Raw genomic sequence first — 22,669 nt, forward strand, 5'->3', positions numbered from 1 at the left:
TTTTTTGCCAGCCTCCTCCTCCTCCTCCCTCCACCCCCACTTCATTGCTGTTCAGTCCAAGCCATTTTTTCCTCAGATATTTTGATTCAGCCGCAGAACCCAGACAGTCATTATTCACTCCACGTCAGTGATCTCCTCATTTCCAGCTGTCCTTTCCACCAGCCCGTCCTCCCAGAAATGCCATTTACTGCCAACATCATGTCTCCACCCTCAGTCCATCTATCGGGGGGGGGGGGTTCAGCCCCACCAGAGCTGTGGCTTTTTTCTTCAGCGCATCCCTCTCACCCCAAGCCATGCCACTAGAAATCCCTATCAAAGAAGTCATCGAAGAGAGAAACTCTCTCCGTCTTGGTTCTCACAAGCTTAGGTTTGCGGTAAATCTTCTCTTCCCTTTCCCACTCGTCGGAGCCTGTGCTGGAGGTGTCCCAGAACAAATCCCTCGTCCGCGGCTCCCTGCAGAACCACAGGTCAACCTTCCCGCTCCTGCCTGGAGAGACTTCAGCCCCATCGTGCTGCGTGGAGAGTCCTCCACCCCACGTGTTTCCTTGGGGGAAAAAAAAATAAAAATCATAATTTTGCAGAGCTGCATGCCCATTCGCCTAGAGTTTAGCTGGAAATGGCTATTGGCAGCTGGAGGCATGTAAAGACAACCCTGAGAGATCCCTTTAAGACCAGACCTCATGCTCGGGGCTGGGCAGGGTAAGGTATAATATATTCAGGGTTATATTTGGTGAAATGACAGAGTCTGGCAAGAGGCAATATGGTTTTATGCCTGAGCTGAGGTGAAGAAACACAAGGGAATAGGAGCAGCCAAGTCTGTTCTCCTTTCTCCTGGTGAAAGTTCACCGTCAGAGAAGTTTTTCACCCATTTAAGCATTTTTACCCTCGGTGATATGTTTCCAGCCTGTGCCGAAGGTTGTCACATACAAGCAAAGCAGAACGGAGCTCGTGCCTCGGGGACATCAGTACGAAGTGGCGGCTGAGATTCGCTTCGATTTCCCCTTCGTTAGGGACCGTGAGGTCACCTCCTGTGCCCTGGCATCTCCACCCCCCCCCCCCCAGCTGCTCCCCCAGCCTCCATCAACCGGTGCAAATGCAAAACACCGCAGGCCAGCCCTCCGGATTTACTCCGGGCTGCAGCAGGGAGACGTGCCCAGGAGAGGCTGAGATCTTGTCACCGTTACATGAATTTCACCTGATGCGTTTTCACGTCAGACATTGAAAAGTAACACGGAGCCACGGCTGGAAATTTTCTAACTGGAAACGTCTCACCTTAATTACACATCACCCCGAGGGATGCAAATCTGCAAGGGAAATTGGCTGGCTCTGGGCAGTGGGAAGTGGTTTCCATATAAAACTAGTCCTAAAAAGTGAGTAACCTCAGTGACTGTAACGTTTACCCCATGGTCATTTAAGGATGGCAGGAGTCCAGAGGCTACCCCGTACATATGAATGCAACATATTGGTGGACCATGCAATGATGAAGCCAGGAGTAAATCTCTAGCAGCTGTTGCTTAAGCAGCTCATTCTCCATTTCTTTCTCCTGCTGAGCCCAGTTCCAGCTTCCCAACGTGCCCAAGGGTGCTTTGCCAGGGAAGACTTACTGCAAGGTTCAACACCCCAAAATGTACGTGGGTACCCTCCGTCAGTCCTTCATGCATGTCAAGGGGGAGACCCAAGGCTGACTCTTCTCCCAAAAACCAGTCTCACAAGGTCCCTGAAAATAACCACCGATCTCAAATCATCCAGCTTTCCCTTTTGTTGCAGGGGAATGTCACTCTTCCTTTCTCCAAAGCAGAAAAATTTGAGATGTAGCCAACGTGGGGCAGTAGAAGAGCTCTTCTGAAGCCCACCCTGCTTGACCCCAGCTGAAGATTTTGAGCTGGTCGGTTGCCCGTGTGCCCTGGTATATTTTGCTGGGGAACCACGCGGTTGTGTAGCCACCGATGCCTGCAGCTACCCACGGTTCAGCCCTCTGCTCCCTCTGGGAAGGGACCGGCTCCGTGCCTGCAAGGGGCAATCGCTGGGTTAGCGCGGGGCTGGGGGCTTGGCTTCGGCCGCCCACCTCAGAATGGATGCGTGTTGTGGCGGAGACTCTGCCAGAGTAACTCGTGTCTTGTGCTTGAAGGAAAGCTGGCAGGGCACATTTTAATCGGTGCCTGCCAACCCTGCCAGAGTGACCACTGGGATGCTGTCACAGCCTACATCCCCCCGAGCACAGCCCGGGCTTGGGCAGGATGTGTCCCGTGCTAGGGCAGAGGCTGGGGGGCAAAACCTGGTGTAAAGGTTGATTTTCAGGCAGCCGGTTTCCATTTTTTTTTTCTCCTTCACCCCTTTGGCTGTCATGTTAGTGGAGCTTCAGATGTTTCCCTTAGCCTGTGTATGTCCACCTCTGCAGCAGTCGATACGGTCACCTCCTGGGACTCTTTTGCCTGATGGACCCCCTGACCCTCCAAGGATGTGAGACCCTGGGGACATCCTCGGTCCTCACGTGGGACAAGCTGAGACTCTCCCACCAGTGGGAACCTGCTCATGGAGGGGCCTGGCCCTGAGGACTTTGGGTTTATGCCCCTATGGCTAGTCCATGGCTCTTAATTCTCATCCACTCAGGTCTGTTTGGATGCTATCAGAGAAGCAACCCAGAGACCCGCGTCCTGCTCTGAGGCATCCCAATGCTTTGCATTGCGACCACATCTCAGTGCTTTCCCCCCCTCCGTCTTTTGAACTTGCATCGTGTCACAGCAGGAGATGGAGCAGTGGAAGCAGCTTCCATAGGGAAACTTCTCTGGTGACATTTAAGAGGCTGGCGAGTTTTACATCTCCTTGGAAAATTATTCTACTTACCATGGTCGTCTCCATGAAAATGCTGATTGTGCTCAGCAGGGACGAGGTCTTGGCTTTCAGCGCTGTCACCTCTCTGGAGAGTGTCAAGGACTTTCTTTGGGCTGAATTCCTTGATTTTTTCTTTATTGATTTTTGCCTCCCTGTGGAGATTTCGCTTCAGCTCTGCCTGGGTTTGCAAACGAGTCGTCAACAGAAGCAGCAGAGGAGAGAACACGTTTTAACAGCTCGACGCGGCATATCATTAGGGGGTTGGCGCTGAAAATAATTACGCAGTCGAGTAGTTTAACCTGGGCAAACGGTATTTGCCAAACTGGGTACATGACAGAACATGACCCGGACAGAGAGTTTTGGTTTCTTCACGAGCCACGGCCAAATGAGGGCAAAGCGTTGGAAAAATCAGAAGTAATTACTGATCACAGGGGCCCCGGGAATGCTCCCCACCTCTCCTCTGCCTGAGCCACTGGGAAAGCTCCATTTGACCTTCCCAGCAACACGCTTTAAGCCTCCTGGTCCCTGGGAGAAACACCAGGGATGGGCAAACCCCTGTCCGAGAGGGGAATCCCCAGCCTATCCCCAAATCCGTCTCAGCGTTACCTCTCGGCGCCTGCGGGTCAAGTCCAGCATCTGCAGCTTGTGCAAGTGCTGCCGCCTGCCCGGGAGGTGTCTCAGGCTTTGCCCCCTCTTCTCCAGAGCCTACAAGGTATTTAAAAATGTAAATAAATACACCTGCACTTTCTGAAAGAGAAAGGAACAGCCACCAGCTCCCAAACCCACACCTGGCCCCTCGGGCGCTCCCCAGATAAAAGCAGCGAGTTTTTCCCTGCATAGCCAACTTGCAGCAATTTATCACAGGTTTTCAATGCGTTTGCAGTTTATTTCACAGCTCTGGGGCATGACGGAAAAAAAATCTTCATTAAAACAATGTATACATGTTTCTGGCCCTCGAGGTGTTACCGCTTTGAGTCGGCTGTCCAGGATAATCTCATGATCCAAAGGGGTTGCAGGGGATTTTTACGGCACATGGCACTCGCAGCCTTCTCCCTGCCGACTGCAAGCGATGGGTGTTCAAGTTGCTCAGCCATTTAAAAAAGCTGTCCTCAAACCTTTAGCCTCAAAAACATTTAAGGTCCTGGCTTAGCAGGTCCGCCTCATCCAGGGAACTCTCATGCTGGAGATTCAGAAACTTTCCCCTTATTTTCTATCCTTTCGCCCACACGCTGGTGTTTCAGCCAGTTCCTGGGCTCAGCCAGGGACAGGAGCGCAGCCGGTGTAAAACACCAACTTCTGCTCTTCGGGGTGCCCGAACCGTGAGAGCCTGCAGCCAGCAATGACCCATGCACGGAGCTCAACCCATGCCCTTACCTTCATTTTTGGGGTTGCAACCACATCTTGCTGACTCCAGGGCTTTGCAGGAGCGATTGCTTGCGGAGGGCCAGCAGGTTCAAGCCTCTACAAGTCCAATATTTATAATATTCAGCATTGCTTGTTCCATACAATCATAAAAGTTGATATGAAACTGCCTTGACATTTTTCCAGCTGCTTGGGATACAGGCAGGAGATTGGCATCTCTAGCAGATGCACAGGGAGACGAACATCCCCTTAGGTGCTTCAGGAATGGACAAAACTGGGGGAATCTCCTGCATTAGAGTCAAAGCAGCAAAAAACCCAGTTTGACATTAGTTTCATCCCTGTAGGTATTTCTCTTCGAGACTCAACAGTGCCCAAAGCTCCAACCAAGACCAGAGTGAAGACAACCCCCAGCCCAGATAATTGCTTCATGTTGAAGCTGAAGCATGGAGAGGAATCGTAATTTAATGTAATGTCTCCTAGTAGGTCATCCAAGGGCAGATCCCAGACACCTGAGACCCAGAGCACCATTCCTTCTGTCCAACCAGTCTCTTTCTTTTATGTTGGCCTGAGTTCAACCTTTCTCTGCAGGACTGCATGGGGTACAAAGTGCCTTTCCTGGTGGCTGATGGAAGTGGGCAGAGACTTGCTTTATAGACTGCTCTGAGCATGGGTTTTTATCTTAAGGAGCTAAGTTGCCTCCTTAAATCATGCCAAAGTACTAGATGATATGGGGTCATTTCATGGCTTGATAATGCTAGTGTCCCCTTCAGGATGGGAGCTCCGTACAGCTTCCATAAAAATTAAGGGGAGCATCATCAAGGACATCATCAGTAAGACCTGGTTTACTCTTTATGTGGGACATCATTAACTCCTTGAACATGAACTAGTGTCGAATAAATGGTGATATGTCTCTGACTGTCTGCTGCTAAAGCCTGACTGTACTTTTGAAGCATCCTGTAAATCAATGCAAAAACACAGGAGAAAAAAAGTCAGCAGCGCCACGTAAAGGGGGAATTCCCCATCAGCCCCCAACACCAAGTTCACTTGTCTCTTAGCATCAAAAAAAAAACCAAACCCACAAAACTGAAGATGAAGCTTAAAAAATGGCACTAGATGGCAGCATGTGACACCACAAACTGCGCTCCGGGTTGTGCATCACTCCCAGATGCCACCGAGGCAGCCAGCGTGGGGTGGCTGAAGGCAAATAAACTCCTGCATCAATCCGCTCATCTCGCTGGGCGCAGCGGGGAAGCCAAGTTTCAGGCTTTCAGCTAAAGTTGTGTCGCAGGCTGGAAAAATGACTCTTTAATTTCGTCTCTGTGAACCTCACAGGATTTTTTTGTCTCTGGAAATATTCTCTGACCGAAATCCTCTAAAAGTCCTTGAGAAGGCCACGTCATCCTGCTCCGCTGTCTTTGAAAATATTCCTGCAGGGAAAAGGGCTTTTGCTGGTGCGGTTTACACTCCCTAACAGCCATGGCAGAAGCGCAGGGCAGGATTAACAGTGTCATTGTCCTGCAATGAGTATTATCAGTGTTTTAATAATACATAAATACAGCCGTAATGGAAATAAGATCAATGACTAAAAATTACACGCTGGTAGGAGATTTTTAAATGAGGCTGTAATTCCATGTGACAATTCACAGGATGTAGCTGGGCTTATTCCAGGTGCTGCTGCCTCATCCTCCCACCAAATCCAGGGACACGTTCTTCAATAGTTGGTGGCTGCCTGTGTTTTCTGAAGCCACCAGTCTCGGCCAGAGCCACAGCCCGGCATGGAGGGGGTTTAATTGACCCTGTCTGATGCCTTTTCTGTTCTTTATTACATTAAAAAAACCTTAATCGCAGCAAGGAAGGCTTGAGGAAAGCAGCCCTGCTTCAGTGGGTTTGCTGTCGTGGGACACGTGCAGAGTGTTTGTCACTGAATTTTTGGGAAAGTGGAGATGCTCTCAGGGAGGAACAGGGGAGTCTCAAAGCAGTGCAGGGGGATGAGATGTTCACCCAAGAATTTTAATGGCAAGGGGTTATATAGGTGCCCTGGAAGGAAGATGACCAGCACGGGCAGCTGAGGGGCGGCTTGGTGCTGGCGTAACCCAGGGCAGCCCCAGGGCTACTCCAAGCTGCACCCAGTGCTGGGATGACCCAGGAGTACTGGATAGGAGCACTACAGAGAAGCACATGGCCAGTCCGGGCAAATACTTCTCTTTCATGGGTTAAACAACCAAGAAATGTGTTTGCCTCTGTTTATTCCCAACCACCCGCTGCTGAGGACTCTCTCCAGCCACCTAATTAGGCTGCTGATGTGCCCAGTGCAGCTGGGTTTTCTCTTAGAGGGGTCTCAGCAGTAAGTACAACATTGATCCTTAATTGCTAATTGAAAGTCCTACCTAAATGAGAGCATGGGGGAGGGAGGGGGATTATTTCCAGCAGCTGAGTGCTTCCCCAAGAAGAACACCCTGCTGCACCTGTGCTTGGAGGGGTCTGGTCACGTTGTCCCCTTTCCCTGCCTGTTTTTATTCCTCTGAGCCCTGTTTGCTCTGTTTTGGAGCCCCCAGACCTGGCCCAAGCAGCAGAGAAGAAATGCACCCAAAAGTCTCAAGCAAGGGCTCCGAAAGAGAAAGATCTGAGGAGCAAAGTGGGGGAGCTGCAGCGCTGGGGCATCCAGAGCGGAGCTGAGCCCGGTGACCCGATGCCCATCCCCGACCCTCTGTGGGCACGCAGGGAAGGAGGGAGAACTCAATCTCAGCATCCTCCGTGGTGAGCAGGTAAGAGATGGGAAGTTGGAAGTATTGCTGGCTGGTTTGGGAGGGTGTGGAGAAGCAATGAAAATTCAGGTGGAGCAGAGGAAGCAGCGTGCTGCTCCGGGTTGGGGTTTTAAATAACCTGATTTATGGCAAGAGTTGTACAGCCTTGGCAATGCAGCTCTGGCTTAGGCTGTGAGCACATGATGGGGGCTCTCCAAGGCCTGACCCTCATCAGGTTTTTATTGTATGAAAGCATCAGTGCAGAAAACTATCAGCACAGAAAATGCATGTGGAGGGCTTCTTGTCACCTTTTTTTTTTTTTTTAAATGAAATAGTAACTCTAACCCTTGTGCAGCATGGTACACTAGTGCTGTTTCCTCTCCTTCTATGCAGTAAATTATATGGATGTAAATATAGTTTTTTGAGCTTTACTTGTGTTGTGATAACTCTTGTGTGGGGAAATCCTGATTGCCAGGTCAGGCAGAGTCATGGGTTTCAGGGCTTGGAGGGGAAGAGATCTGGGAAGTGCAGGAAGGGGAAAGGAAGGAGGCTGAGGAAGAGTGAACAAGGGTGGTTTATGTTTGTTTGGGGAGGATTTTTTTTTTTATATCTAGATATATAGATGTGCGTGTGTGTGCACATGTATATACACAGAGCTATTGAGGGGAGAAGGTGAAGGTACACAGCGCGCATAGCATTTCCCAAAACTTAAAATAATTGGTCTGTGCTTTCACCGGCCCCTATTGCAAAGCACATCTGCCTGCTTTACCTGCCTCTCTGCCCCTAAGCTGATGCCAGACCTTGATGAGATACTTGACCCGAAGAGCCAAACCCAGTCCCACGTGACGCAAGTTGCATCCCTTCTGCAAAGGGCTCCGTCTTGGCCACATCAGCCCCACGGGAGCACTAAGATTTGGCTGCAGGTACCCAGACACCACTAAGGAAAGGGGGTCATTACAGGAGAGGTGGCCTCAGAGCCAGTGCTGGGACATGTGTCCTCGTTGGATGTCTCCGTAGCACAGGAGGGCTGGCCAGTGAGGCACGGACCCATGGAGACAGGCAGGAGAGCAAAAGCAGGGCTTCACTGCATTGGCCCTTCTTTGGCTGTTCTTAAAAGATTAAGTCCTCTTCTTTGTGTCAATGAACCAAAAATAACCTCTCTGCAGTCAACGTACCTGCTCTACCCTAGGTATCAAACTCGGGCTGGTGATAAAGCTCGTCTAGGGATGATCTTCTAGAAATAGGACCTCCTACTTGCATTGCTGTAGGATATTTGTTTCCCCCACCGCGGTGCTGTGACATGTGCCCGTGTCCCCAAGAAAGCCCACGTCAACGGGTCAATCAGAGCAACTCATAGGGAGCTTTTCAAACTCGTCTTACTTGAGGTCTTCGAGGCGGGTGCTGTTTAATGATGCTGGTTTCTCCCTTTTCCAGCACAGTGTTGAAAGAAAGGGGCCCTTAAAGATTAGAGAAGAAATGGATGAAGTTAGTTTTGGGTAATCATCAACTGCTAGGCTGTACTCAGCAATAGTTTTCTGCCATATTTTTTTGGTTGGCATGTCCTACTAATGTCTCTCTTGGTGTACCACCGTAACACATGGTATAAATTATTCTATTAGCTGCAGAAATGAAGTGAGGATGTACCTGTGGTTTCGAACAACTGTGTCTGCTGCATACCTCTCCTACCTCCCTCTACAACCCCCCATCCATCCTATATGTGACAATAGCCATCCTCCATGTCTCCTGTGGAGTCCCTGGGTCCCCCCCCGTGTGACCAAGGGTCCTCTTCTCCTCCCATGGCCGGTGACCATCAGCTGGCCAAGAAACCTGTAAGCTTTGCTGCTTCCTCGCTGCCTGCCCTTTTAAAGTGGGGAGCAGGCAGCCGTTTGGGTCTTTTCTCGCTGCTCAGTCCCTGAGACTTTATTATTGTTATTTTTTGGTGGAACTGACAAATAGCTCTGATGCTTTTAGTGACCTCGGCAGAGCTGGGCTACAGCCAGCCAATGGGTTCAGAAGTCAGTGGGTTATGGTCCGATAAGCTGTACGATCACAGACCCTCATCTTTGGAAATCAGCCTGAAATAACGTGCTACGTGCTAGCGGTCCCCTGTTAGTTATTAAAGCTGTGCTTTCGCTGAGGCCTGAACGTGATCTGAGCTCGGGTCCGTTCTGCGCTGGTGCTCTCGGGTGGACACTGCTGCCTTTTGCACAAATAAATACCCATATGTGCAGTACGTATTTCTTTTGCAAAAGAGTTTCTCTATCCCACCTGTTCTCCCCAAAAAACTGTCTTGGTGCATTCAAATGCCATTTTATATATGGAGGTGAGCGAGGTTTTTCTGAGCAGCTCCTGCTCCCACGTGGCGGGAGCCCCGAGGTAGCCGCAGGAGAGGAGAGTTGAGAATAAAGTATAGGAGCTACATTATAGTTGATGCCGAATTTAATAGTTATATTAAAAAGAGAAATAATAATTTGGAGGTCACCTTATGGGAGACTTCAGTGGTCCCTTTAAACGAGCCCCATGGAAGATTGCCAAGGCAGGGCTCTTCTCCAAGAGGGAGAGAAGGTGATGGAGGGAGGGCGGGCGCTGGGCTTTGGGAGGAGACGGTGACTCCATCGGATAAATGATTGCCGGGCTTTGCTGAGCGCTGGCAATGATTAACTGCTGAGCGAAGCTGCAGCTGCTCCGCACATGCAGGAATGGGCGCCTGGAGTGAAAATTTCCAGCGCGGGAGGTTCCTCCGGAGACAGACTTCAGCTGCTGGGGAGCACAGGCTGAAATAGCAACTTGTAATAGCAAAAGGGAGGTTATTAAATTATTGCCTCTCAATCTGCGGGATGAATTAGCGCATAAAGAATTTTGAAGGGTGAAGTAAAATGTAAGGAGGTGGCTCACGGTGCTGGGAACGTGGGACCTGGCACAGGCAAGGGCTGGGGCTTGGACTTAGGAGAAGCTTTTTCTGGCAAGGTGTATGGCTTTGGGGAAGTTATTTCTCCCTTATGAGTTGGTTTGGTTGTTTGGGTTTTTTTTAACATATTTAAATTATTCCCTCTCATCCTATCCATGCATGTGTCTTGTAGGAGGTTTGCCCTTATCCTCGACAAACAGAGAACTGGGAGCCGAGTGCTCACTGGCCCCAAACCTGCTCGGTCCTGGGGCAGGGACGGTCCCTGGCACACCGGCGTGATGCTGGCGGGGAGGGACCATCGTCCCACCACACAGCCATCACCGAGGGAGCACGGGCTCAAGTCAAAGTCGTTCTCGTGACTTTTATTTTTCACCCTTGCACTTTAGTAGCAGCAGATTCTCCCCACTGGAGGAAGCGGGATTTAACATAAGCCAAGATGAACCCTCATAAACCAAATAAAACCTGTTCTCTTGGAGGCTTTGCTTATTTAGACAGCAGCTCAAGTTAATACGTCACTCAAGTACTCTTGAGCATACTCTTTTTATTTCTGAAAATGAAAAGTAATGGAAAATGACATTTATTAAGGGGGTTTTTAAGTCTTTTATAAAAGTACACATTTCTTAGAAGCACTTGTTAAATGCCCAGTGATGATAATTTTCCAGAACAGGAATATTTGGTTGTTCTTGCTGTCACTAAGTACTTGAAACCCCCTGCTGTACAACCAAACCTGATCTGTATTCTCCCCAAGACCTCCAGCTCTGGGAACATCACTGCTATCGTGCCAGAGGTTTATTTGCTTTCACTGTTTCCTGATGCCTCTCAGTGGATGATCCTAAAGGAAATATCCAGCTCCCGGCGAAGCAGCGGTGCTTAACGCTGCTCGGCGTGTGTCAGAAATTCATTTTTGGAAATGGAAGAGGGGAGAAGGATGCTAGGGCTGCAGAACCTCCTTTCTCAAACCATGTTGGTGTTCACGGGGATTTCCCCCAACGCTCACCTGCCGTGGCTGTGGGAAGCCCTTTGTCACCATCCAGCTTTTTGTAGAGCTACACATCCACTTTCAGATGGGTGCAAACATCCTTCCTCGCCTCCGGGAAGGGTTTGGGTATAGATGGAGTTTAATCCCCACTGTGAAAGGCTGTGGGAGAGGCTGCACGGTGCCACTTGTAGAAAAACATAGCTACGCTATTTGCCTTCCTCTGCCTCTCGGCTTATGAAATTAGCCCTGTGCGAGACGTGGCTATAATTTATTTTAATGCTGAGTTTTACCTGCTGAGCACGTTACCCAAAATCTAATGCTAATTTAGCTAATGATATCAATATGCCCAGCAGTGGCAGGTGAGCAGAATGGGTGTATAACTGGGAATTATGGGGCTGCTGGACGAGGGCTTGCTGGGACGCAGGCTGGTGTCGATGTTGGGGAGCGGGGCTGTTCCCAGGGGGATGACTGACGGGAGGAAGGAGCCTGGGATCTGGGCTCTGGTGACCAACACGCTTTCCAAAACGGGCTGGGGGCAGGAAAATGAGTTTTCCCAAAGCTAAAATGTCCTGGAAATGGCAAAAAGCTATTGATACAGAATGGCACACACCTACACCCACCCCACACTGCAGCAACCAAACCCGCAGCCCCAGCTGTTGCCCCGTGGGTCTCTGCCCTGTGCTTAGAAATAATTTGTTAATGACCCCCTTACCTGCAGAGGCTCTCCCATACCAGGTCTCCCGGAGAGGTGGAAGTTCCCCGTAAAACGTGGATTTTCCCCATTCTGCTGTGGCCGGCGGATGCACGCCGGGGAGCTGGTACGGGGTGGTGAGAGCAGGCAGGTCCTCCCTGTCACGCATCGGTGCCACCTTGGTCACCTTGGGGTGAGTTTTGGAAGAGCTCAGACCCATTTTGCAGGGCGGTGGCTTTGAAAGGAGAAGGAAAACCCCTCATGCACCATCCTCCCTGAACACGGAGGGACCTTTGTGAGCGACGGCGGTTCCCGAGGAGCTCCCTGCCAGCCGCCGAGGCCGGGGCTGGCTCCCACCGACGTTCCCACGCTTCCTTCCCTGCTCGGTTAAACATTGACCCGGCCCTGGCCATTCCTCTGCAGGGACAAGAGGTGGCTGCTGCTGACGGAGAAGTGGAAAGCAGCTTGGGGAGCCAGCGCCAAGCCCCAGGGAAGCTTTGTTTTTTACCTACAAGTGATTTTTCAAGCAGGACCACCACCTCAGCTGGCCGTTGGCTGATGTGGAGGGATTTCTACAAGCAGGTCTTTCGCTAAATCTTCAGTTTTTGGAAGGAAATGCAATCCTTGGAGCACCAGAAGGGTTAAAGTGTCTCCCACCCTGCCTGGGAGAAGCAGCCTGGGGACAGGGGCTGGCCGAGGAGCATCCTCTGCCCTTGCTCCTGCCAGACGGGGGAAAAATGCAGCTTTAGCACAAAACCACCTGAAAACATCAGCCAAAGTGAGTAGATTCTGCAGTTTTGGAAGTGCTGCAGGATTTGGGCCAAATGCAGCAGGATCTGTACTTCTCCACCCGTTCCCAAGGTGTATGAGGGGGTTCAGAGGGCACGGTTTCCTCGGAGCTGTCGAGAGCCATTCATTTCCAAGGTGGAGCAGTTGAAAAATATGTAGGGAGGATTATTTACACAACAAGATTAATATTGCAGGGTGGGTTTTGTGGCAGGAGTAGGGTTGCGGAAGGTGGTCAGAGCACCTGTGGGCTCCGCTGCGAAACACGTGGAAACCAGCAAACACCAAGAGTGTGAAGGAGAGCCCAAGACGGTGTCAGAACCGGGGTTCATTTAGTGGAAGCTTGTCCCACTGGGATTCCTGGAGCGATCCTGTAGAGATTTGGAGTGATTGGAGCCTCTTTGGGCTTTTCTCCTGGGAGAAGAGGGTTATGGAGGGGAGTGAGGGTTACGGTAGAGCCAAGTGTCTGGCACTTAAGGCTAGTAGGTCCATGGATGAACCTTTCAACTCCTTGATGGAAACAGGGAGGTTTTGAGCTGCAAAATGCCACTGGCCATGGGTGGCACCTCCCTGAAGAAATTATGCATCCCTGGAGCAACCCAACCAGTTCATGTTTTCAGCCACAAAGCACCAACGGCATCCGTGACTTTGCTTTACAACAGGTCATGCAGGGCATGAGGGAGCCGAGTAGCTTAGTCAGCATTGTTTTTTCCTTTTTCTTTTAAAATGAAAACATAGAAACAACACCCTGCTTCTCTCCTGAGTTTCTCAATGCTTAATGTCTATTTTTACCTTTTTTTTTTTTTTTTTTTCCTCTTCCACCTACCCTGCTGAGAACAAGGTCATTCCTGTTAAGCAGCTTGGGAAAACTTTGAATTAAATGCAATGATGGATGTGTTGGAGCAGTGGGAAACCCACGTGGATGTTGAAGCTAGTGCCTGTCGTGCTGTATCTGGGTGTTTCACCTGGGTGCCTTTACTTTGTAAAGCAAAGAGGGCCAAGAGCAGCAGCTGTGGGTTCGGGGTGGAGGGAGGAAGGCAGGTTGCAAAAAGATGCCCTTCTGACAGGTCGCTGGGGCAAACCGAGAACAAGTTTGAGGTTGAACTGGGTTCCAGAAGGGCCTAATGGTCCTGGGAGAGGCTCCCAAATATTACCACTTGCAACTGCTGTGCCAAAATTACCCCTTTACACTTTTACCCGGGCTCCCTGGACTGTGGCTGTGCAGGGTGATGTGTGGATGCTGGGGGGTTTGCTGGGTGAGCCGTGCACGGGCAGCAGCAGAGATTGTGGTTATCGGCATCATTTCGACCTGCTCAGCTCAAGACTGAGCGATGACAGCCCCTGCTACGGCACGAGTCACCTTGTGTTAACCCCCTCGCTTAAACCTGCCTTTAACACCAGCCGATGGCGTTTGAAGGGGGGAAGGATGGGTTGGGGTACGCCTGAGCTTCAGGCTGGCTTCATTGCTGCCCTCCCGGTGACGTGAAGCTCATCTTTTTCTTCAACTGAGGGGTTATTTAATGCAGCCTTTTACCTGTATTTAAGGTTCAGTTCGACTCCCAAGAGCTGTGCTGTAGGAACGTGGGGCTGGAAGGAGCTTTGGTCCCATTACATTGCCATTCGGGTCGGCACATGGTCCCTCCCAGGAGAGTTGGAAGCTCTCCGCACCTTTCTGCCATTTCATTTATTGCCTGAAACCCTCCACCAAATTCAGCTGGAACCTGTAATTGATACTGATCTTGCCAGAATTGGATGTTCCAGCAAATTTATTGTAGTCAAAATGAAATCATTGACCCCTAAGTGCTCTGATGCCCTTGTTGTAAGGAAGAAACAGGGAAAAGCTCAAGGGTAGGGCAGTGCCATGACTTGGGGCAGAGCATTTTCCCACAGAGGAGCAGAGTTTGTTACTCATCCATGCATGGAGCAAAGGTGAACCACGGGGAGGATTCGGCCCAGGGCACCCGTCTGATGTCCAGCCACAGCAGAAGATTGCCTCTGCCTTGAAAGTTCTCCTTGAAAATGAGTTTTAAATTACTGTCACAGCTGCACGTGCTGTGTGTTGCTTTCCGCAGTGCACACCTTGTGCCAAACCACGGAGAAAGCAGCCGCTTTGTCAGAGCATCGTGGTTTGTCACGGAGATCGGGGTGAGGAGAAGCGTAACGTCCAAAACCCTGCTCAAAAAATCCCCAAATGCCGAGATGTACTGGTGCAAGTGTGCATGGTCGGGTAAGCATTTCCTATTCCCTTCGTGTTTACCTTCCAAGAGAGCAAATGGAAGAGATGGGTCATGACAACCCAATGCGTTGCAGATACTGATGCACGTTTTGCCCTTGAATCCCAGGAAACGCGGGCACAGGAGGAGATGGAAAGTGGGCAGCATGGATTTTTGCCAAAATAATGCCTGGACTTTATGCAAATCTCTGGTGAGTAAAGCAGAAGGAACCGTAACGATGCGAATAGGCTTGTCATTTGTTATGCTTGCAGCGCATTTAGGTAGCGATAGTGCAAACAAACGGAGCAGCAAAGAGAGGAAAATAATCCAGCACTGTTTCACCGGCTGGGATACACACCGGTGCGGCTAATAGATCCTGTTATTACACATCTGTGAAGTTAAGAAATATGGCTTGTTCCTCCCTCTGCTGCTTGTTGCTTGTATTAACAGGGGATGTTCATCTTATCCTAGGCAAGGCTGAGGATATCGGTGGTGCTGAGATAATGTTGTCCACGGTGCCTGGTCGCTGAGCCCTGCGGAGGCGGCGATGCTTGAGGCGAGTTATTCGCAGCACGTTTTGTTTTTCTGCCAGAAACCTGGGCGTGAAGGAGAATCTGATAACGCAGCTGCCAGATCAAAACTGGCATTTTCCTTGGGGTGCAAACGAGACGGTGCAACTGATATGAAACGCTCCCGTTGCTGGAGGTGGCAGAAGGGCTCGTCAGAGACACCCACGGTGGCAGAAGTAACCACATCTGATCAGTCATTTGATGGGTGTGATTATTGATCTGCATTCCTCTGATGGATCATCAACACCATCATGCAAAATAGCCTCCCTTTATTGTCTGATTTCTTGGGTTTAATGGGTTTTCTCCAGCTGAAAGGCTGGGCTTAATATGGAAGATAGATAAACTGCAGGTTGGGCAGCGGGTGAACGAGGGGGCTTTAAGGAATTGCTGAGTGGGATGAGCACCCCTGGAAATGGGCACAACAGCAACCGAGGGATTAGGTACCTGCTCGCCTTGTGGCTATAGCGGTGGATGTTGCCCAGAGCTAATGGTAGGGGAAAGGATTCAGGAGCAAATCCCTCCTGCCCACCCACAGCAAAGTGGTGGCAGAGAGAGGAGAAAGCCGCCTGCAGCCCCGGTACAACCCTCGGTGCTGTTCGCTGTACAGGGAGCATCGTGGGGGGATGCTCGCTCTTAGCTGAAAGCTTGGGTTGGGTTAGATGATGTCTGTTAAGCTTGATGTGAAGCGGAAGGTGGCTGCTGGGCTCAGAGCTTACACGTCTTTTCTCCTTGTAAGAAATTCAAGGGTGATCGCTGGTCCCTGGGGATGGGATGTGCGCAGGGGGCTGCTCGTCGAGAGTGACAGGCTGGCACAGTAACACGCTGTGCCCCTGGCCATGAAACATCTCAAGTAGGGGAAAACTGACTCAAACACGGGGATTTCATGTGATTTTTCCCTGCTGAATGCTCAATGAGCTTCCTTGAAGGATCCAGTCCTGGGCCTGAAGATGCTGCCATGAGGCTGCTTGCCAAAATGTACTCATTGATGCGCACTAAAAGGAACTGTTTGTTTTTCCCATGTGTTCAGTTTGGCAGGAGCTAAAATTTCACTAAAACTCATCTCTAAAACTATCTAGTAATGTAAATGAATATATCAACCTCAAAATCGACTTGGGGTGGTGCCCAAGCTGCCATATGCTATTTGCTCTCAGCCGTATCATCCCATCAGTGTCTCTTGTTCAATATAATTCACTTTTTTTAGAATATTTTTAATGTCTAGCTCCTTTTGAAAGCAGCAGATGAGGAACTGAGCCCCTCTTGTCAAATAGAAGAGAATTTCAAAAGATTGTGTGTGTGTGTACCCAAACCTTACAGCTCTGGGTTTAGTGCAAAGGGGATGGTTGTTTGGGTTGGTTTCTACAGCCCTAATTCTGCAGCTGTGTGATGAAAGTGCCCAATTTTGGGTGTTTTTTTTTAATATACACAAGTATTTTGTTAGCTTTGCTGGTTACAGGGAATGGTTCAGACATGAACGTTAAAAGCTAAAAGACATCGAATAGAAGAGAATCAAATAAAAAGGTGCTTTTGTTATTATTTACATGAATTGCTTTGTTTACAGCAGTAATAAGCCCTAACGGCCACGGGGACACGCTGGCTGCTCGCCACCCTCCAGCCCACCCAAACCGTGGGGCTCCCACGGCCCCCCCATGCATCAGTGCAGTACGAGGGGTTCGTTATGACTCGCCAGCCAGGATGTGCTCGCAGAGAGGTGAGCTTGCAATCAGCCCCGATAAAAATCGCAGCTTTGTGCTGGGTGTGCTCTTGCTGTTATTTTTAATAACAAATCAGTTGTTGCTATCATGTAACTGGTGTTATTAATGACAAATGTTTCCTTTCTCTAATACTTTTTTTTTTTCCCTGGCAGAAACACCATCAAAAAAACCCCTACTAGCTGCTAATCAAACTCACAAACAGTGGGCAGGCCAGTAGAGCTCAGAAATCTGTGATACTTTCTAGCTGTTTCTATTCTTCCTTAAAAAAAAAAAAAAAAAGGAAAAAAAATGCTTGTCTGCATATCAAGTGCTCTCACATAAAAGTAATCTTGCATGGTCGATCCTAGGAACACTGTGAGAATGCAGCCAGCCTAAATTACACAGTGACAGGCTTAGGGAAGGAACTGGGTAGGTTGGTTTGTTTTGGCTTTTGAAAGGCTTTTCCACGGTGGAGGTTAAGAATAATATTTGTTTGGCCCAAAGCTCCAGAAAATAGGAACTGACATTTCCCGGGGACATTGGTGATCCAGGGTGTTCAATCTCACATGAGAAGCCTGTTTTTCAGCTGGGAGCATAGCTTTTCTGGGAGAAAAAAGGATAAATAAGGCTATTTTGGGCTTTACTAAAGGCACCCAAAATCCAGTGCCACTGCTAGGAGGCTGGTGTTGGAAAGAGGCACAACTCAGTGTGTTGCTGGGAGGGACGCGGGGCTAGTGCTGCAGCCTGGTGCCTTTTGGGGGGGGTGAAGCTATGGATGGTTTCAGGTTTATAGGATGTTTGCAACTACACGGTCACGGGCTGGAGCAGACCACGGGTGTCATGAGTGGGGTCGGTTCTTTAGCAAAGGCTGGGACAAGGTGTGAAGGCAGCTAAGGGTGTAGCAGCAGTGCTGGAGTCAAGGGTGTGATCAACATCAGCTCAATTACTCAGTTGGGGTGAGAAGGGCAGGTAGAAATCCCTACAAATCTACAATCCTAGCAAAACTAGTTTGAACTGTTTTAACTGGCAACAGCTCACGTAAACACCCTGTTCTCCCACGTTCCGCAACGGATCCAGCCGTACCATTGCCCCCGCTGATGTGCTGGGTGTCCCGTGGGTTAGGACATCAGTACTGAGCCATGGATCGCCACTGGCTACAGGCACGATACGCAATGGAGAGGAGACAAGCTTGCTCGCTGTGTCTCTGGGCTAACAGCAGTGTAGCATGGCCAGGTTACAGGTGAAGTAGCTTTCAACACAGATTTCACAATAATGTAACTTAATGAAAAATTAAGGTTTTGCATGTCACAGAATATTTATTCTGATAATAATTCCTAATATCAATGTGAACATCAGCCTCTTTCAGAGATGAATTCTCTAAAATGCCAGGAAAGGTTTGAAATGGTTTTCCAAAACTACTACCTCACTGAAAGGTCACTTTATTGAAAGTAAGTCAAACAAGGAGCTCCTGGAGAAACTCAAACACAAAAAGAAAGCCTACAGAGGGTGAAAGCAAGGACAGGTAGCCTGGGAGGAATACAGAGAAATTGTCCAAGCAGCCAGAGATCAGGGAGTGTAGTGATAGGATGAGGGGTGATGGTTTTAAACTGAAAGAGGGTAGATTTAGATTAGAGGTAAGGAAAAAGTTCTTCACTGTGAGGGTGTTGAGGCACTGGCACAGGTTGCCCAGAGAAGCTGTGGATGCCCCATCCCTGGCAGTGTTCAAGGTCAGGTTGGATGGGCTTTGAGCAACCTGGTCTAGTGGAAGGTGTCCCTGCCCATGGCAGAGGGGTTGGAACGAGATGGTCTTTAAGGTCCCTTCCACCTCAAACCATTCAATGGTTCTATGTTCAATTTTGAGATTTAGCTGCAAATATCCAAGATCTGTATCCTTGAGAATGTCTCTACTTTTGCCACCAGAAGGAGATAAATGATGTAGACTTGATCCATATTTTAAGGCCACCAGTTCAGTAAGCCACAAGCTTAAATGTTTTTTATTACAAAACATTTTATTGTAGTTATTTACACCCGTTCCTTGATAAGTGTATAAATGTAAACATTTATTATAGATGTCTTTCTCTTATCTTACAGTTCAACCCCAGTTCAGAGTAAATGTCATTTTTAAGCATACAAGTAGTGAGGAAATTTAAGCTATATTCACAGAATATACATCTGCGTGCAGTTAAAGTCCACCAGCCCTAAGCTAGTGGTATAGACACTGTCCCATTAGCTCTACTTCTGCTTCTTGTGTGTACGCTGGAGTCTGTGATGTCGTCGGCGTGATCCTCACTTTTTTTCTCTTTCAAGCTGTTGATGAACCTAAGGGTTATTTCATCCCATTCCTCAGGAAGCAACATCAGCAGAAACCCAATGCAAATGATGATGGTGGCTCCCAACCTCACTACGCTGAAGATCATTTTGTGCTTCAACAGATCCACAGCTGTGAAGAAGAAACAACAATGCCATCAAAACTGCGGCAGGATGAACTACAGCATCAGACCAGCCTGGCACATCTCTGTAACCTGTGTGTCGCACTCTGGCCGTGATACTGGCCACGTCACTCTCAATCCTCTAGACTGACCAGCTCCCTGAGTTCAGAGAACAGCTTTGACCTGAGAGAGTGGTACTGGAAGTGTCACATCTCCTCACCGCCTTCATGTAGGCTCTGAGGAAGCCTTGTAGGGCCGGTCTAAGCCTCAAGGTTTCCATTTCTGCTCAGAGAGGGAAGGTACTTTATGGTAAGCCTTTATCTACAGCAAGTTGTGTTGGCATAATGTTTCCTTCGGCTGTATGGACCAGTGACAGGAAGAGAGCAGCGTGAAGGTCAGAAAGCTGGAGTCAATGCCTCCAAGCCCAGCCTCCGAAGTCCAAAACCAGCAACAACAGCCACATCTGAGCCCTTCAGCAGCCTCTTACAGGTACTGACTGTTTCACAGCTCTGACCTGCACTCCCCTAAAAATAGATGTTGCTTTGAAAACATGCTCAAATACCTGGAGTGGTGAGGCTAGGAGACTGGAAGAGCAGAGACAGAGGCTATTCAACAAGATAAGACTCTAGCATAAACTTCCACATACACACCCTGCCCTGCTGCTGCATGGCAAGTCACCAGCAGAGTGCTGAGCCACAGCAGCAGCATGCTGACCCCACCATGTCTCAGCAGCAACCAGCAGCTTTGGGCTGCTGGCTGGGGATCAGCCTGCCCTCTCCTCTGCGTGGTATGGATGCATCCCCTCACTCCCAAAGAAAGGAGGCAAGACCAAAAAAAAAAAAGGCATTCGCCTACTGAAACACCATCACCAGGAGCATCCGTGGAAGCCAAAGGAGACTGAACTGCTTTTGAAATATGTGACAACAGATTTTGACTACTTGGACAATAAACTGCTGCTGTTCTCTGCATGCCCGTGTGCTTATTTTTCCAACAACAACGTTGGTACCTGTACCTGCATTTCCAGGGACGCTGAGCACTGTGCCAATAGAGATCAGAATGGGGTATGTAAGCACGACGCCGACGTTAACCAGAATATTGAAAGCTAGGGAAAACCAGAGAAAATAATACATGATTATTAGGAAAAACACTAGAGTGAGACTTTTCTCCTCTACCTTGACTCTACAAGTATGATATATGCTCAGTATGCACACCACAATGATGTAATTGTCACAAAGTGATTGATTTTTACTTTTTTATATATAGAGTGTGACATGAGGGGAAGTTCTGCATGGGGGAAGAGGGAGGGCTGTACATCTTTACACAAATTGTAATACCAAGGTTACCACACTTGTATTTCACAGCTTTATCCAAGCTTTAATCAGATACCAACAACCTAGTTCTGCTGCCACAAGCCATCATTCCTCTTCCTACCAGAAGGACAGTAATCCCAGCTTCCCCTCTTAGCTGAGGCTGTGTTGTCCTTGTCTTAGTAGGACATTTCACTGATGAAAGGTCCCACACCCCTCTAGCTGGACCATGCACCCAAGGTGCTGGCAGCAGGAACTCATACTCTAAAGGACACTAAATACAACTAGCTGATGAAGTTAACTGCAGCTAAACAAAACCTGTCAGAAATACAAATGTTCCAACACCTTTAATTTATGGGGTGGGTTTTTTTGATGTGACAGCATTCCCAGCCTGCTCCAATTTCCCTGACAGACCAAAAGCACACTGCAAAACTTCCCTTTCATACCATTTCTTAGGGTGCTCTTCCAGCTCTTGCAGCCAGGGGCTGGTGCTGTGGCAGGACCCCAGCTCCCCTCCTCCGATCACCCACCACCCACTTCTGCCGTGAGTCCCCTACGTAAAAGGAGCGAGTTTGTCTGCTCCACAAGGTTATTCCCTCCTGGTTAGGATTACACACTTGGGTAGATCGCTGGGTGATAAATTATCCCTACTTTTTGTCCCTTACGTGCTCACAGACCAGCTGCGATTCTGGTTAGAGCAGTTTGAAGGTGCTTACAGCACTTCAGCTGTCAGCCCCACCGTGTCTCAGGACAGCTGCATAGATGAGCTACGTACCAGGCAATGCCATTCTCTTTATTTCCATTTAATATACTTGTAGTGCAGACAAAAACCTCTTCAATTATGAAATAATAGAGACTTTACTGAAGGAAAGGATGTTATATCTGGAAATTAAAACACCCTTGGGCTGAATCCAACAGATATTCTGCCTGGCTAGAGGATAGCAACTATGGGTCTGAAAGAGGGAGCGTTGTGGAAGGGCGGAGAGGAGGTGAAGACCGCAGGCAATGAAACAGCACCAGCCTTTACAGGCTAATGCAGCCTTAGCAGGGTCTGCCCAGAGCCCTGCAGCACCCACAGGAAGGTGCCCCAGCAGTGTGGGTCCCCGTGTCAGTGCACACACACCCCACAGAGCATGCCAGGAACTGACTGGGTACATGTAGCCCTTTGAAATTGGATTTATAGCAATCAAGCTGTGCCAGAGACAGAGAAATACCAATGAAACTACAGTAGGAATGTAAAGATGAAAAGTGGACAATTAGTATGACTGCTTCATGTTTATTCTCTGCTATTAATGTTAATATTAAGGCTTCTTATGAAAAATACAAATAATTTCTCAAGGAGTACCTGTTTTCACTGGGATCAGATGTAATCTGTGAAAGAGCTCTGCTGCTTAAGGGAGTGGGGGGGAATTGTTTGTGCCTGACGCTAATTTTGTATTTGGGGTGGCAGGGGGGAGAGGGAGAAGAGCTATAAAAATGAGTAAATTTTTTTATCACATACCTAACCAGAGGCCGGCTACACCACACAGGTAACCCCACGGCACAGCAGAGAAGGGGGACCAGTACTCCACTTTTGTAAAATACAGTATGATCGGGGTAACAGAGATGAAAATTAAATTGAAGAAGCCCAGGGTAGAAACAAAATGAGCCGCTTCCCCGAAGTTTGCACTTCCAAGAAACATTTTGAACAAAACCTGCAAAGGAGAGGAGAGAGGAGGGGTTTAGACTCCATGCCTGTCATGGGAAGCAAAGTCCTCCTGCACAGTTTCCACTCCCTTTGGGAGAGTGGGGGCACAGGACAACCCTGACCAGGACAGCATGCCACAACCTGGCCTTTTCCTATAGAAGAGTTTTGCAAGGAGAGCTTTGGTCCAATTTCTGTCCTTTCCTGCATTTTAGCACAGAGGGGGATACCATATTATTACCGTGAGGACGGTTGAGTCTGTAAAAATGCCATGAAGAGTGTAACTAAGAACCCAAGGACAACACCATTCATGCAACGAAGTTACAGGACTTGGGCTGTGTTTGGCACTGTTAGGATTTGTGAGGGGACTCCAGTGATTTCCACAGCATGAACCTGCTGTGAGAGGAAAGCCTAGCCTGGAGGGACTCACTTCGGATTCCCAGGCACCACAAGCCTCATGGAGGATTTGTCCTA

The 22,669-nt window shown here is 49.0% G+C and overlaps 2 protein-coding genes across 4 annotated transcripts in view; both read right to left on the reverse strand.

Annotated features, from left to right (window-relative positions):
• Positions 1-299: 299 nt before the first annotated feature.
• CCDC198 (coiled-coil domain containing 198) lies at positions 300-11,736 on the reverse strand. Its single transcript, XM_075031029.1, has 6 exons — positions 11,538-11,736; positions 8,319-8,395; positions 4,207-4,293; positions 3,439-3,537; positions 2,845-3,010; positions 300-544 (listed from the first exon to the last, which is right to left on the reverse strand). Exons 1-6 carry the CDS (start codon positions 11,734-11,736, stop codon positions 300-302), a joined length of 873 nt encoding a protein of 290 aa, XP_074887130.1.
• Positions 11,737-18,798: 7,062 nt separating this feature from the next.
• Positions 18,799-22,669, reverse strand: part of SLC35F4 (solute carrier family 35 member F4) — a 126,796-nt gene continuing 122,925 nt past the window's right edge. For all 3 annotated transcript variants that reach the window (XM_075031030.1, XM_075031032.1, XM_075031031.1), the window contains 3 exons: positions 22,013-22,205; positions 20,217-20,306; positions 18,799-19,215 (listed from right to left, as the gene is read on the reverse strand). In XM_075031030.1, the coding sequence (XP_074887131.1) occupies positions 18,974-19,215; positions 20,217-20,306; positions 22,013-22,205 (525 nt within the window). In that variant the 3' untranslated portion in view covers positions 18,799-18,973. The remainder of the gene's footprint in view (positions 19,216-20,216; positions 20,307-22,012; positions 22,206-22,669) is intronic.

This window comes from Buteo buteo, chromosome 6, assembly GCF_964188355.1.
Source record: "Buteo buteo chromosome 6, bButBut1.hap1.1, whole genome shotgun sequence".
In the NCBI taxonomy this organism is placed as follows: domain Eukaryota; kingdom Metazoa; phylum Chordata; class Aves; order Accipitriformes; family Accipitridae; genus Buteo; species Buteo buteo.

Coding starts and splice junctions, on each gene's coding strand:
- CCDC198 (XM_075031029.1), bottom strand. CDS start 11,736: ATGGGTCTGAGCTCTTCCAAAACTCACCCCAAGGTGACCAAGGTGGCA. Junction 4,294..8,318: donor ACCCGCCTCGAAGACCTCAA/GTAAGACGAGTT, acceptor TTGGACTTGTAG/AGGCTTGAACCTGCTGGCCC. Junction 545..2,844: donor TTTTCATGGAGACGACCATG/GTAAGTAGAATA, acceptor TTTTCCCCCAAG/GAAACACGTGGGGTGGAGGA.